Source organism: Parasteatoda tepidariorum, chromosome 10 (genome assembly GCF_982258835.1).
Source record: "Parasteatoda tepidariorum strain Cologne lab strain chromosome 10, Ptep-v5.0, whole genome shotgun sequence".
Lineage (NCBI taxonomy): Eukaryota > Metazoa > Arthropoda > Arachnida > Araneae > Theridiidae > Parasteatoda > Parasteatoda tepidariorum.
Genome location: NC_141764.1, coordinates 42,490,659 through 42,504,116, shown reverse-complemented (window position 1 = coordinate 42,504,116; position 13,458 = coordinate 42,490,659). Strand labels below are relative to the sequence as shown.

General features: G+C 27.1%; 1 protein-coding gene across 1 annotated transcript in view; it reads left to right on the top strand.

Annotated features, from left to right (window-relative positions):
* The window catches only part of LOC107441526 (cell adhesion molecule Dscam1), a 417,585-nt gene that overhangs the window by 229,847 nt on the left and 174,280 nt on the right, over positions 1–13,458 (top strand). Inside the window, 1 exon segment of the mRNA XM_087153704.1 lies at positions 1,627–1,746. Coding sequence (XP_087009830.1) covers positions 1,627–1,746 — 120 coding nt within the window.

The following is a 13,458-nucleotide window of genomic DNA, read 5'->3' as shown; positions in this document are numbered from 1 at the left end:
AGAGTTTTTTTGCACTAGAATTTATCTTAATGGATTTTGCAGATAGCTTATATTTTCTTTAAATATTTCAAGAACAGTTATAATCGTGATGCAACATTATTTGCATCCCATATCCCTCTTTAAAAAAGGAAAACTAACTGTTGCTTACGAAGGGAATAAATCTGATTAATAGTCTGAAAAGCAAAATTAATGGATTTTACTGATAGCTTATTTTTTCTTTAAATATTTCAAGAACAGTTATTATCGTGATGCAACATTAATTCCATCCCATATCCCTGTTAAAAAAAGAAAACTAACTGTTGCTTACGAAGGGAATAAATCTGATTAATAGTCTGAAAAGCAAAATTAATGGATTTTACACATAGCTTATTTTTTCTTTAAATATTTCAAGAACAGTTATAATCGTGATGCAACATTAATTGCATCCCATATCCCTGTTAAAAAAAGGAAAACTAACTGATGCCTACAAAGGGAATAAATCTGATTAATAGTCTGAAAAGCAAAATTAATGGATTTTACACATAGCTTATTTTTTCTTTAAATATTTCAAGAACAGTTATAATCGTGATGCAACATTAATTGCATCCCATATCCCTGTTAAAAAAAGGAAAACTAACTGTTGCTTACAAAGGGAATAAATCTGATTAATAGTCTGAAAAGCAAAATTATTGGATTTTACACATAGCTTATTTTTTCTTTAAATATTTCAAGAATAGTTATAATCGTGATGCAACATTAATTGCATCCCATATCCCTGTTAAAAAAAGGAAAAGTAACTGTTTGCTTACGAAGGGAATAAATCTGCTTAATAGTCTGATAAGTAAAATATTTTATTAAATAATCTAAATTAAATTGAATTTTTTTTATTGTATTAAGTTTACAAAAATATTTATTTTTGTCTTTTTTCAAAATAATATTATCTAATGACTTCGAAGAAAATATTATATATGATTGAGTATTATTAAAGCTTAAATAATTTTTGTTATTTTGTAGCTTGGTATGTTTTGAACATAAAATTTAGCTACGTACTGTTTCAGTAAATAAATTTCAATCACAACTAATTACATAGTGTATCCACTACTTAAGTATAATTGAGAATAAAATATAAAGTTTTTATAATAAAGTTAGAAATTGTTAAACATCCTAAATTACATAGTTTAAATGTTTTTAAATTAAATTTAACACTAATCTAAAATCTTTATTCATAGCAATTAATTATTCACAGCAAACAAATTTTTATATTTGTTTCAAATATTACAGAATGAAACTTAGAGCAAAAGAATGTGAATAAGTATGATACATTTTAAAATAACGTTCAGTCAATTTTTCACAAATGAGTTTTCTAACATTTAGTTAAAAAAAAATTTAAGTGAAATTTTTTTTTATTTATTTGTCAATTTTTATACAATACGCAGCTTGTCAAATAAATCAACAAACACTATTTCTGAGACTCTTCAAGGATAAATAAGTACAACTATTATAAAAAATAAACTTTAATATACCAAAATTCCAAAAATTGTGAGCATTTCTCTACGAAAAAATGCTTCAAGTTATCTTTGAGTTCGATATTAAAAACTAAACTAATACTTTCTCATATTAAATCTTCCTCTCTTTGTTTTTTCTTAGCTAGTCCAAAATGGGTGAAAAAGCCAAAGGATCAAGAGGTTATTGTAAATCAAAAGGTTGTATTTGCCTGTCAAGCTGAAGGAATCCCAGAACCAATACATCGTTGGAAATACCGACCCGGTTAGTATTTCTTTGTTTGTCAAAAGGAAATAATCCTTTCTTTTTTTTTAACTTTCAATATCGTTTTCTTTACGTTTCCGAACAAACCCTCCCAGATTTCTTTTGAGCTACGAAATATTTTTCTTTGTGTTTTCACTTGATGTTATTGAATCTTTTATGCTCACGGGGAATTCCTGATACTGTCGATGACAGATAAGTGATTCTCTGAATGTTAATATATTTTTTTTCAATTTAAGAAAGAGCCGTAAAAATAGAAACTTGTCATTTCCAGGCTAATGCCATGGAGCTGTCAGTTAGAGTGTATAATCCTTTAGGTGTAAATATAGGTGCATGGAAAAAATTCAATTCAATGATTTAAAATATGTAATTTAAAGAAAAATTTATTTATTAGTGCATATTTTAAGTTTGAAATATACATTTTAATCTCCATTATAAGCAGTAAATTAAGTAAAAAGTCTACTTGTATACATGAATTCGGGATTCATACGTGGCCAGACAGCCTATTTTCAGATACTTTAAGATTGTAGTAGTATTCATATTATGTCTTAAATATTTTATTTTTATGTTCACCTTCTTAATTTCCTAGACCTAAATATAAGGCTTGTACACAACTTTACACCTTTGAAAAAAATTTTAAAAATTCTTAACACGCTAGAAATGTTCTATATTGTAAAAAATTTCAGATCAAATTACGGTATTAAGTAACGGCCTTTTGGGGGAACTATTCGTGAAATCTGCTTAAAAAATATAGGTAAATGATAAATCAAAACAACAATTTCGAATAATTTAAAGAAAAAAATATTGTTAGATTGAAAATTTGAAATACCCATTTTAAATTTATACCGTACAGTAAATTACGTATAAAATCTATATGCACACTGCAAGAAATCCTGAATCAAATTTTGTTAATAATAGCCGGCTGTCAAGATGCTGAGGCTTTTTACATTCCTTTTATACTGTAACATGTTAGGGTATCAAAATTATGACATACCGTAATTTTTGCACTGAAAATTAAAATAATCACTCTAATTAAATAAAAATTATTGTGAAACATGTGGTATAATGTTTTATGATAAAATCGAATTTTACGGTAAAAATGAATTTTACGGATGAGGCACTCAAAATGCCGGTAAATTTATATCGTTATATGAAGCGGAATTCTCTACAGTGTATGGAGAGATTCAGGGTTCATATATGACCTGATATCCTAGTAGGAGATAACTTTAGATTGTAGTAAATTTCTAATTGTTTCTTAAATTATTTTAATTTTACCTTAACAATTTCCTTGAATTAAACTTATAGCCTGTAAACACCCTTGAAACGAACAAAAAAATCTTACCGCTCTAAACATACTCTGCACTGTTAAAATTTCCTTTCCAAAATTATGGTAAAATAACTGGCAGTTATCTGTTCATCCGATTGACCGTAAAGTTTAAGGTAAAGAACATTTTTTCCATTTTGGTTTTGAAACCATTTGCGAAAAGTATGGTTATAAAACCATGAATACAAAACTATACGGGTTTTTAACCATTTACTATTAGCATTTTTCAAAAACGTAAAAAAAACGTATTATTCAACAAGACATAGGAGCTCGGCTTTTCGTTAGGTAATGGGCATTGGAGAGTGCCGGACACTGGAAATTCTTCATATGTCGAAAGGAATGGAGGAAATATTGTGGTATCAATACTAGAATTTGAACTCCAGTTCTACCTGTCATGAGATTGTCTCTCGGCTATGGTATGTCCGTAGTTGCAAAGAGCTAAGTAGCTTCATTTGGTGGTTCTAGTTGGTGCGATAAAATTCGGGTTGTTTAGGTAAAAGTAGTTAATAAACGTTTTTCTCAAACTTAACAGTTTGATTACCATTTTATTTATGGTTATTTGACAGTTTTGATTAAATATCGTAAAATAACCATTCAATAAATAGTTATTTAATCATTTTTTCAGAGAAATTTTTAACAGTATAAGTCCGACTTCATTTTTTATGGGATTTTGTAATTTTTTGTCTCTTTACTTTTTCCTCTTTGCCGTAAAATTCATTTTTACCGCACAATAATTTAAAACTTTCTTAAAAGCCTAAGTTAAACTTAATGATGGCAAGAATTATTTCTATTTATTATTTATGATAATTATTTTGTGTTAATTATTTTTACTAATTTGTAAAAAAAATAATATTTATTCGAAAAATAAAAAAAAATTTTAAATTACTTATTTAGAAAACGGTTAAATAATAGCCTACACAGTAAAAAAAAAATTACAAATCAAATTACGGCATTAAGCTTCGGGTGCTTTGAGTGCATCATCCGTTAAGTCCTCTTTACCGTAAAATCCAATTTGACCACAAAATATTATATCTTAAATTTTACTGTGATATTTACTTAACTAGATTTTTCAGTTATTTTACTGTCAATTTTACTCTAAAAAATTATGGTATATCAGAATATTCATTCTGTAACGTATATTGGTAAAAATTTATTGTACAATAAAAATTACCGGCACTCTGAGAACCGGTACTTTTAACCATAATTTGATCTGGAATATTTTACAGTGTATGACTGTGAGAAATAATTTAAAAAATATTTGTTTATTGCTTTTCATATTCTATTTTCTGAATAACATCACCTACAGCATTTTAAAGAAAGACATTACGCATCAAGACAAACATCTGAATAGATTTTTTGTACTAGTTGAAACCCTGCTAATTCCCTAGAAAAGCCATTAACATTTTTTATTTAGAAAAAAATAAGTAAAAAAATCGAAAATACGTTAGTAAGCAAATCTTTTTTTTTCTATCCTAAACTCGTTTCCTTAGCTATTGTAACTTTAATTACTCAACATTCTTTGCTTTAAAAACCGTAATTCATCTCGTAATTTATGGTTTTTCTGCCGAATTATGATCCTGCACGCGGTTTCCTGAGAAAAAAGTTTCCGTAATTCGCTTTTTTCCCCGGCTTTAACGACAAAAAATAAAATTTCCATCTGGCGTAAAAATATTTATAAATGCACTGAATGTTTTTAAAAGATTTTCAAAAGCTTTGGACTTCTTCCTTACTCTGTGGAATTTTTTAATTACAACTTGAAAGAGAAGATGATGAAAGCATTTTCTCAAGTAATTAAAGTGCGTGTGTTTCATTAAAAGATGTTAAAAGATAGATAGTGTTGCTTTCTAATAAAGAAACGCAGCAGATTTTTTTTTAAAGTAAGTGTATGATTTTCCTGAAGAAGCGAAATATTGCTTATTGTTTTGCAGTCAGGCGTAAGAGTTCCAAAAAAACTATGGTAGCTTTTTGGAAAAAAATAACTTGTTAAAATGTTAAAATGTTTCAAAATGAATTAAATTTAAAAGGAAGTAAATTTATTTAAAATTAAAAAAGAAAGTTTTGTTTTCTTTTTGCATTTCTGGCTTTAAGCAACTTGCATAAAATTAATTAATTGTAGATTTTGACCATAGTTTTTTCCAATGCCGGCACGATTGACAATCATCATTCGAGTATCAGTAGGGCAGATTTGTTGGCCACTCTTTCAGGGATACCATGTTAAGTTGCTCCCACAGTAAGGATAGATGGTACAGAGAATGAAAGAATGTCTTGTCCGGGATTCTAGTCCGGAAACTATCTGATGTGAGGTTAGCTTCTTTACCGCTACAAAGTCCAATCTGCTGACTCAAAAACTTCAGCAACAAATTATACATTTTGTGAACTTTAATCATTTAACGATAAAAGCCATGCTAGGCTGAAATTTCTCCATCAAAATGTCGGTCAGAAAATCTTTTCGTAAGTGTGATACAAAATAATTCCGAATTTTAAGTCTTGTTTCATTTTTTGACAATTGTCCATCTAAACGATATTTTGTTTACTAATTTCTCTCAAGATAATTCAATACCGAAATGTCTTGTTTCCATCCTATTTTTTGTACTTTTCACTCACACAGAGAAAAAAAATTATTAAAGCTACAAAAATATGTTAACTTTTTCTGGCTTCATGGGTTTTTTAGTGTTCCCATGGAGCCGAGAGCTCCATGGTAATGCGTTCGGTTGGATTAACCATAAAGTATAATGTTATAATATGTGATAAAAATTAGTAAAAGTGCAAGATTTGATAATTTTATATAGGTTTTTTAGAGCGTGGCATAAAAATTGCTTATTTGTTCAATTTACTTCTCACTTTCGTATTTTTTTGCTTCTGATTTAATAAAAAGAACTGTAATTTTGAAACCCTAAATGTCCAGTAAACCGTTACCATAATAAATGGATTATTTAAATACCAGGCACTTTGGCTTTATTACCAGAAACATTTTTTTTACCAGAAATATCCGTGTCATACCGTACGGTAATTGTACCAGATTTTTTTTCTCCGTGCATCATTCTGCGTTTTTTGGTCTGTTTGAACTCCATATGACTTGATCCATCCAACTTGATATGAACTTCATCTATAGGATTCATTGTCCGCTTGCTAGTTTTAAGAACGATGTTTTGAAGTTTTGTCACTATCATGATATTTTGTATACAGTGGTAGCATTGCACAAGAGTTTATATGCACGGAATATTGAGCAAGATTACATCTTTTGACATTTTTTTCGCAAGATTACATTGTTTGAGCAATATTACATCTAAAAGCTCATAAATTACTATTAGTGTAAAGATGATTTTTTGTCCACTAGTTTAAATGATTTAAATGATTTTCAGTTCATCATAAGAACTGCAACTAAAGTTAAAGGGATTTTTTTGTGCTTCACAAATTAAGGATTCTTAATTATATAGGTAGGAAAAATCTATGTTCCGTCAAAAGAAATATTTTTCATACCGCAAAAAAAATTTCACGTTATTTTTGTACCATAATTTGCTAAGAGTATCATTTCAAAATAGTTTTAATCAAAGATCTTAATCGTGCTCCCGTAATGAGATGTAGTAATCCAAATTCAAAAATAAATGCAGTAATAAAAGTTTAATTTTTCTAGAAAAGTTCTCTTCTATAGATAACGCATACAGTACAAAGCGAAAATATAATTTGAATAATATATTTTTTAAAAACTTTACTTTTTGTTTGAAAAATAAATGATTTGAATGATTATTGTTTCTTTTTCCTCAGAGGACAAAGTGGGCAAAAATTTGTTTTCGATTTCTTATTTTATTGTACTTGACAATTGTCTTTTTTATTAAATGCTTTTCCATGAGATGGTTAAGAAAAATAGTCTTAGAATCTATTTTTTTTATTCTAGAATTTTAAGCACCATACATGTGTTAAAAACAAATAAATTTCACACATTCTTCTATAAAAGGAGTTTTTCTTGATCTTTTTCTAATTTAATTATTGAAATAAAAGTAGCTTAATGACTTCTTTAAATATAAGTGTAACTTAAGTCAGACTGAATAGTACAGAATGTTGCAAGTTCATTTTCTAATGAGAATTTTTACGAAGGAAATATTCGCACACGGTAGTACACGTGTCTAATGCATTACAATATCACTTAGCCTAAGTAACATAATATTTTCATTTGCTTTTAAAAGGTCAAATCAATTTATTGAAATTTTTTTAAGTATCATGTGTTACCCAATATTATAAATACACACATTCGCTATTAATCATCTGTTAGAATTTTCATTCAAAAATTACGGTAAAATAGCAGGTAGCAGTCTGTCATCCAATTAACCGTAAAGTTTACGATAAAGAAAATTTTTTATCTTTAAGGTTTTGAACCCTGTTACAGCAAGTATGGTTAAAACACCTAAATATAAATCTATACTGTTTTTAACCATTTACAACTATCGTGGTTTCAATACCTTAAGAAATTTAACTGGACATTGGAATTAGGCTTTTCAATATTTAAAGGCATTGGAGTTATGTTATGACAGAGCTGTGTTTTATCATGTACCGTGTGAAGTATGGTTTAATTAATTTATCTGATTGTTTCACCTATCATAAGAGATGGTAAATACTCTTTTTTAATCTGAGCAGTGTTATGGTGTTGCAATATATGCATGCATGAGAGTATCGTATTCCAATAGTCCAGGGTCACAAACTGGGGACTGAAGGATACGGTAAACTCTTCACGTGTTGAAGGGAATGGAGGGAGTATTGTGGTGCCAACGTTGTGATTCGAACTGTCGAGAAATTGGCATATTAGCGTTCTCGGCTATAATATGCAGGGAATTAATTGGCTTTATTAGGTGAGCCTAGTTGAAGTGATATAATTTTAGTTTTATTAGGTGAAATCAGTTAGCAAATGGCTTTTCTCACATTTAAGACTTTGAATACCATCTTTTTTATCGTTATTTTAATTTTAATATGGTAAAATAACAACTAAATAAATTGTTATTAAATCAGAATTTTTCACGAGAAAATTAAACAGTGTATAAAACTCAAATTCTGAAATTATAGCTCGATCTTGTAGAGATTGTTTCGTTACATTTAAATCCAATTTTAAGTCATAATACAAGGTAATATTCTCGTGTAATTACGCAGCACTATTTTAAAACTCCATTCTTCGAAGATTTCACTTTCAAACTTGTGAGTACTTAATGTGTTTTCTCATGTCAAGCTTCCTTCAACTTCACAATGTCACACTTTAACTACGATGTATTCATTTCTTTTGATTTCATTTTTCTTTTGTAATAGTTTTCGTTAGAAGATTCTCAAACAAACCTAACACTCCATGAATAAACCTGTTTTTGTTTACTCATTTTATGAGTTTTTACTATTCTATCCTTCAATTTCTTATCTTCTCAGCAGGGAAATATTGAAAATGGGAAAAATAACTTATATATGTACCTGGGAAATGCAAAATGCATTATGTTGCTATGTAGGATATTTGAAACAACAACAGAAAAGTTGTTTCATAATGCAAAAGAAATAAACAATCAAAAGATAGGAAGAAAATGTGTTTTTATAAAAGAAAAATAGAAATGATACTGAGTGTTTTCATATCAGTTCTTTCCGTCTCTTTTTAAAAGAAAAAACAGAATGCTTCAAAATTTAGCCTTTTCTACTGAATTGAAAATTAGTTTTTTTTTCCTTCTTTTTTTCAATTTTTTATCCTATGATACAACAAAAATATAAATTTAAATATTCTGATGTATATTTTGACATTTTCAAAAAAGATTATCTTGAATTATGTTTCTATATATTTTTCTTCCTTTTTCGTATTTAATAATATGTTTAAAATAATAGAATGCTGAATGAAATAACAAACATAAACATATTTCTATGTTTAAAAAAATAAAAATGTTTTATATTCGTCAATTTGGATAAAAACTATCAACTTAGAATAAAAGTATTTATTTTTTGTTTTGATTTGGGAAATATAAATAGTATGATTTTTGATGTTTTTCTTATAGAAAAATTTTTTATTGTAAAGATTTTTTTAAAGTTACATACTATTTAATTTGATCAAATATATACACTTAGGACAGAAATGAAGGGAAATAGAAATGATACTAAGTATTTTGATATCAGTTGTTTCCGCCTCTTTTTTTTTAAAAAAAGAATTAAAACAAAATGTTTCAAAATTTACTCTTTTCTACTGAATTGAAATTAGTTTTTCCTTTTCGTTTCGATTTTTAATATACTTAAAATAATAGAATACTGAATGAAATATGAGAAAAAAAGTGTATTTCTGTATTTAAAAAAATACAAATATTTTCTATTCGTTAGGTTTGGTAAAATCTAAATACTGAGACTTAAACTATTTTTTTCTTCTTTTTTTGGTGCGTTTTGGGAAATATTAATATGATTCTTAATGTTTTTTTCTTGTACATAATTGACAGTAAAAAAGCTTTTTTAAATACCATATTATATTTAATTCGTTAAATTATACATTTAGAACATAAACAAAGTAAATTTAATAAAAAAAGAAAAGATTACAAATTGTTTTTTTTTAAAGCTCATTAAAATATTTCATTAAATCTGAGTTCATGATATCAAAATTTGAGAAAAAAAAGAAGATAATATTATTTTAACCTATTAAGTGCAAATTATTCGTAATTTTTTTCCTGCTTACCCATCATCGAATAATATGAATTCTATTAACGCATTACCCAATATAAGCTAAGATTATCTTACATTAATTTTTTGGCGATGGAAAAGTCTTTTTTCTTTTAAGAATTAAAACTTTCTTATGAAGCTTGATGTAGTGAGAAAAATTTGTGACTTTTTTAAGGTAAAAAATCATCACCATACGATTATTTCATGCAGATGATGCTTGATTAATTTTGGTAAAAAGTACAAATTGGGCTACAGAAATAAGTTACGTACTAAAGAGAATTGGTAATGTTGATATGATACTAATTTCGTTAGGAAAAGTGTAGTAAATTGTCATACTATTATTATAGCCCATAATGCTTAATTAATTCTGGTAAGAGGAACTAACTGTATGTACTACTAATTGCAGAAACGTTGATCGTTTAGGAGGAAAACAAAATCTCCCCGTACTATTTTCTGCGCAAATGATCTTTGATTAATATTTTATCTATAACTGAACTAAACAAAAAAATAAATTATGTACTAAATAGCAAAATGAATCGAAAACTTTACTAATTTAGAAAAAATTAGGAAAAAAAATTGTCATGCTAATTTTTTTGCCAATTATGCTCAGTTAAATTTTTGTAATCGGTACTAAACACAATAAAAAATAAGCTATGCACTGTAAAGCTAAATTAATAGAGTTCGTTTCAGGAGGAGCACAAAAAATCGCATTAATATTATTGCCACCAATGTTAATTTTCCACTTAATATTAATATTGTCAGCAATGCAATTGTCACTTAATTAAAATTGACAATAGGCACTTTTGATAGTATGGCATTTTGTGCAATAAATGGCAAATATACTAATGAAGGATAATTTAGTATATTCGATATCTATTAAAAATACATTGATAATGTGCAGTTTTAATTTAGTTAATGACGAAACAGATCTCTTACGAGCTTTCAAAGGGAATAAGTACCAAATAGAATCACTTAATTGAGGTAAATTTTGATAATCATGAGTTATTTCCCCCCTGCGAAGAACGGATACTCAACTGCAATGTAAAGACTTCCTAATCATATTGCGTTTTAAATTAATGGCACATTGGGTGCCCTATCCATAAGTTCTTTTACCATAAAATATTTTTGACCGTTAAATGTTATATCGTAACTTTTACAGTGATATTAATTTAATTCGGGAGATGAAATAATTTTACAGTAATTATTAAGGAAAAAATCCCAGAATATCAGATATTTTCTTCAGCACCATGTTCCGGTAAAAATGCATTTCACTTTAAAAAGTACGGACTCTATATGTGCCTGTAATTTTTACCACAATTTGATCTAGAAGTTTTACAGTAAGGAAAAGAGAAAACTCAATTATCTAATCTTCATAAATTCCGGATCAAATTACGGTAAAATCAATTTTTGCCCGAACACGTTACGAGATAATTAGCGGAACAAAGAATTTAATTTACTGTAATTTATAATATAGTAATTACTGTAAAATCACTGAATCACTTTATTTGAAATAAATAAATATTACTTTAAAAATTGCTGTACGATCTTTTATGGTGAAAATATATTTCACGGTAAAATAGTTTTTTAGGCATGCTGTACCCAAAGTGCCGGTATTTTATACCGTAATTTCGTCCAGAATCTTTTGCTGTGTAAGTACATTTTAAAAGTCAGTGTTTCGTTGGAGAATATTTTCGTTAATCAAATCCAATAAAATACAATATAATTTTGATGATCAAATCTCTAATATAGTTTTTATTGTATTAATTATGATTATAAAATTTTATATGTCTGATTGATCTACATACAAACATCATAGGAAGAGCTACACTGACCTCTTCAGACTTTTGTATACAGAACGTATTACGTATACAGCAATGTTTAGTCTTTCTAGTGTTAATTCTGAAATAAAAATAGTAGCATTTATACAAATAATTTTCTTTTTATTGTCGCATAGTTTATTTATACACTGTAAAAATCCGAAACAAAGTACGATAAATATTTGATGTATCGTAATTTACTGAAATCCCACCTCTGTAAAACCACTGAAGTACTGTTAGGAAATAAGGATAAACGGGAAAATTACTGTATAAAATTTTACTTTAAAATATATTTTAATGATGCTGCATTTACCGTACCAGTACTTTTTCAAAGTAAATTGATAGAATTATTTTAACAGTGTAATTTAAATTTCTCATTTATTGGACCACATCTATGACTTATAGAGTCTGAAGCTGTTTTCATAGATATGATAGTGTATCCAAAAATGTAAGAAAATTATTGATATATTTACAGAAGCAGAATTCGTAATCATTTAACGCATATGCTTTTTATCCTGAAAGAAGAAAAATTTTTGCTTACGTTATTTTGATGCTAATACTCTGTACATTTTTACAATTTAAAATTCCCGTCACTATAATATCTAGAATAAATGAATAATAATTCAGATAAGTATTAGCATTTAGAATGATTTATTAGCATTTCCTTAATCGATAAGGAACGAGAATTAAATATTTTACATCCCATGTTTCGTGATTAAAGCATGAAGAATTTTTCTAAATAGTTAAAAATTCCAAGTGGTTTTAAAATATTCTCTTTGTGTAACCAAATTGAAAGTCTAATTAGGATAGCTGAGAAAAGAATTTTAATTTTATCTGAGAATTCTTCTTTCTTTCCATGAAGATTGTTACCTAAGTATATGTTAAAAATTTTATCTACATATTTTGTGGGAAAAAATATTTTATTTCTTAACTTAAATAGTTCCCATGTCATTGTAACCAAATCAAAACATTTACTAGAAAAATAATATTCTCGGGTTGTTTATTCATGAATTTATTCTTACAATTATTCTGTGCTTTCTTTGCAATCTTAAAAATTAAAATTAAACTTTGGAATAAACAAATCTAATATTTGTTATTAAGGTTTTATCCGATGTGAAATTATTAAATTATAACTAATAAAAAGTATATTTCACAAAATTGTAAATTAGAAACATAGAACTGAAAATGTTTGCATTCAAAAGTAATGTTATTATTTGTGTAAAGATAAAGTAAAAGCAATGCATGAAGACTAATTTAGAATAATTTTATTAAATTTGCATAAGGCAAATAATTGTAATACAAAGTTATTGTATTCATATTTTTTTAATATTTCTAAATGTTATAAAAATTTACACATAAAAAACAATGGTAAGTTTTTTCACGTTTATGAACAGTAGTACAGTAGTCACGTTTTTGAACAGTATAAGTAAATCTAAAACACCGTTGCTCTGAAGCAATATTTAAAAGTATCGATACATTAAAAAAACATCAAACCGTGAACTACTTGGAAAATTGTACACTATAAAAAATTCAGAATAAAAATAGGGTATAAAGTACCGTCATTTTGGGTGCATCATATGTAAAGTTCATGTATACCACAAAATATTGTTGCATAATTTCACAGCAATTTTTATAGTAATATTTATTTAATTGGAGTGATTAAGTGATTTGACGGTAATTATTACCGTAAAAACCACGGTAAATTATATTTTTTGCTCCGTAACATATCCCGTTCAAAATAGATATTACGATAAGAAGTTCCTTCAAGCTGCCTGTACTTTTAGCCGTAATTTGATCCGGAATTTCTTACACTATATTCTCGTATTTTCTACTCAGTATATTAATTTTTCCTAATGTTACCGCATGTTCGAAATGATAATGTTCAATTTAAAAGAGCATTTATAAACTTTTTCTCCA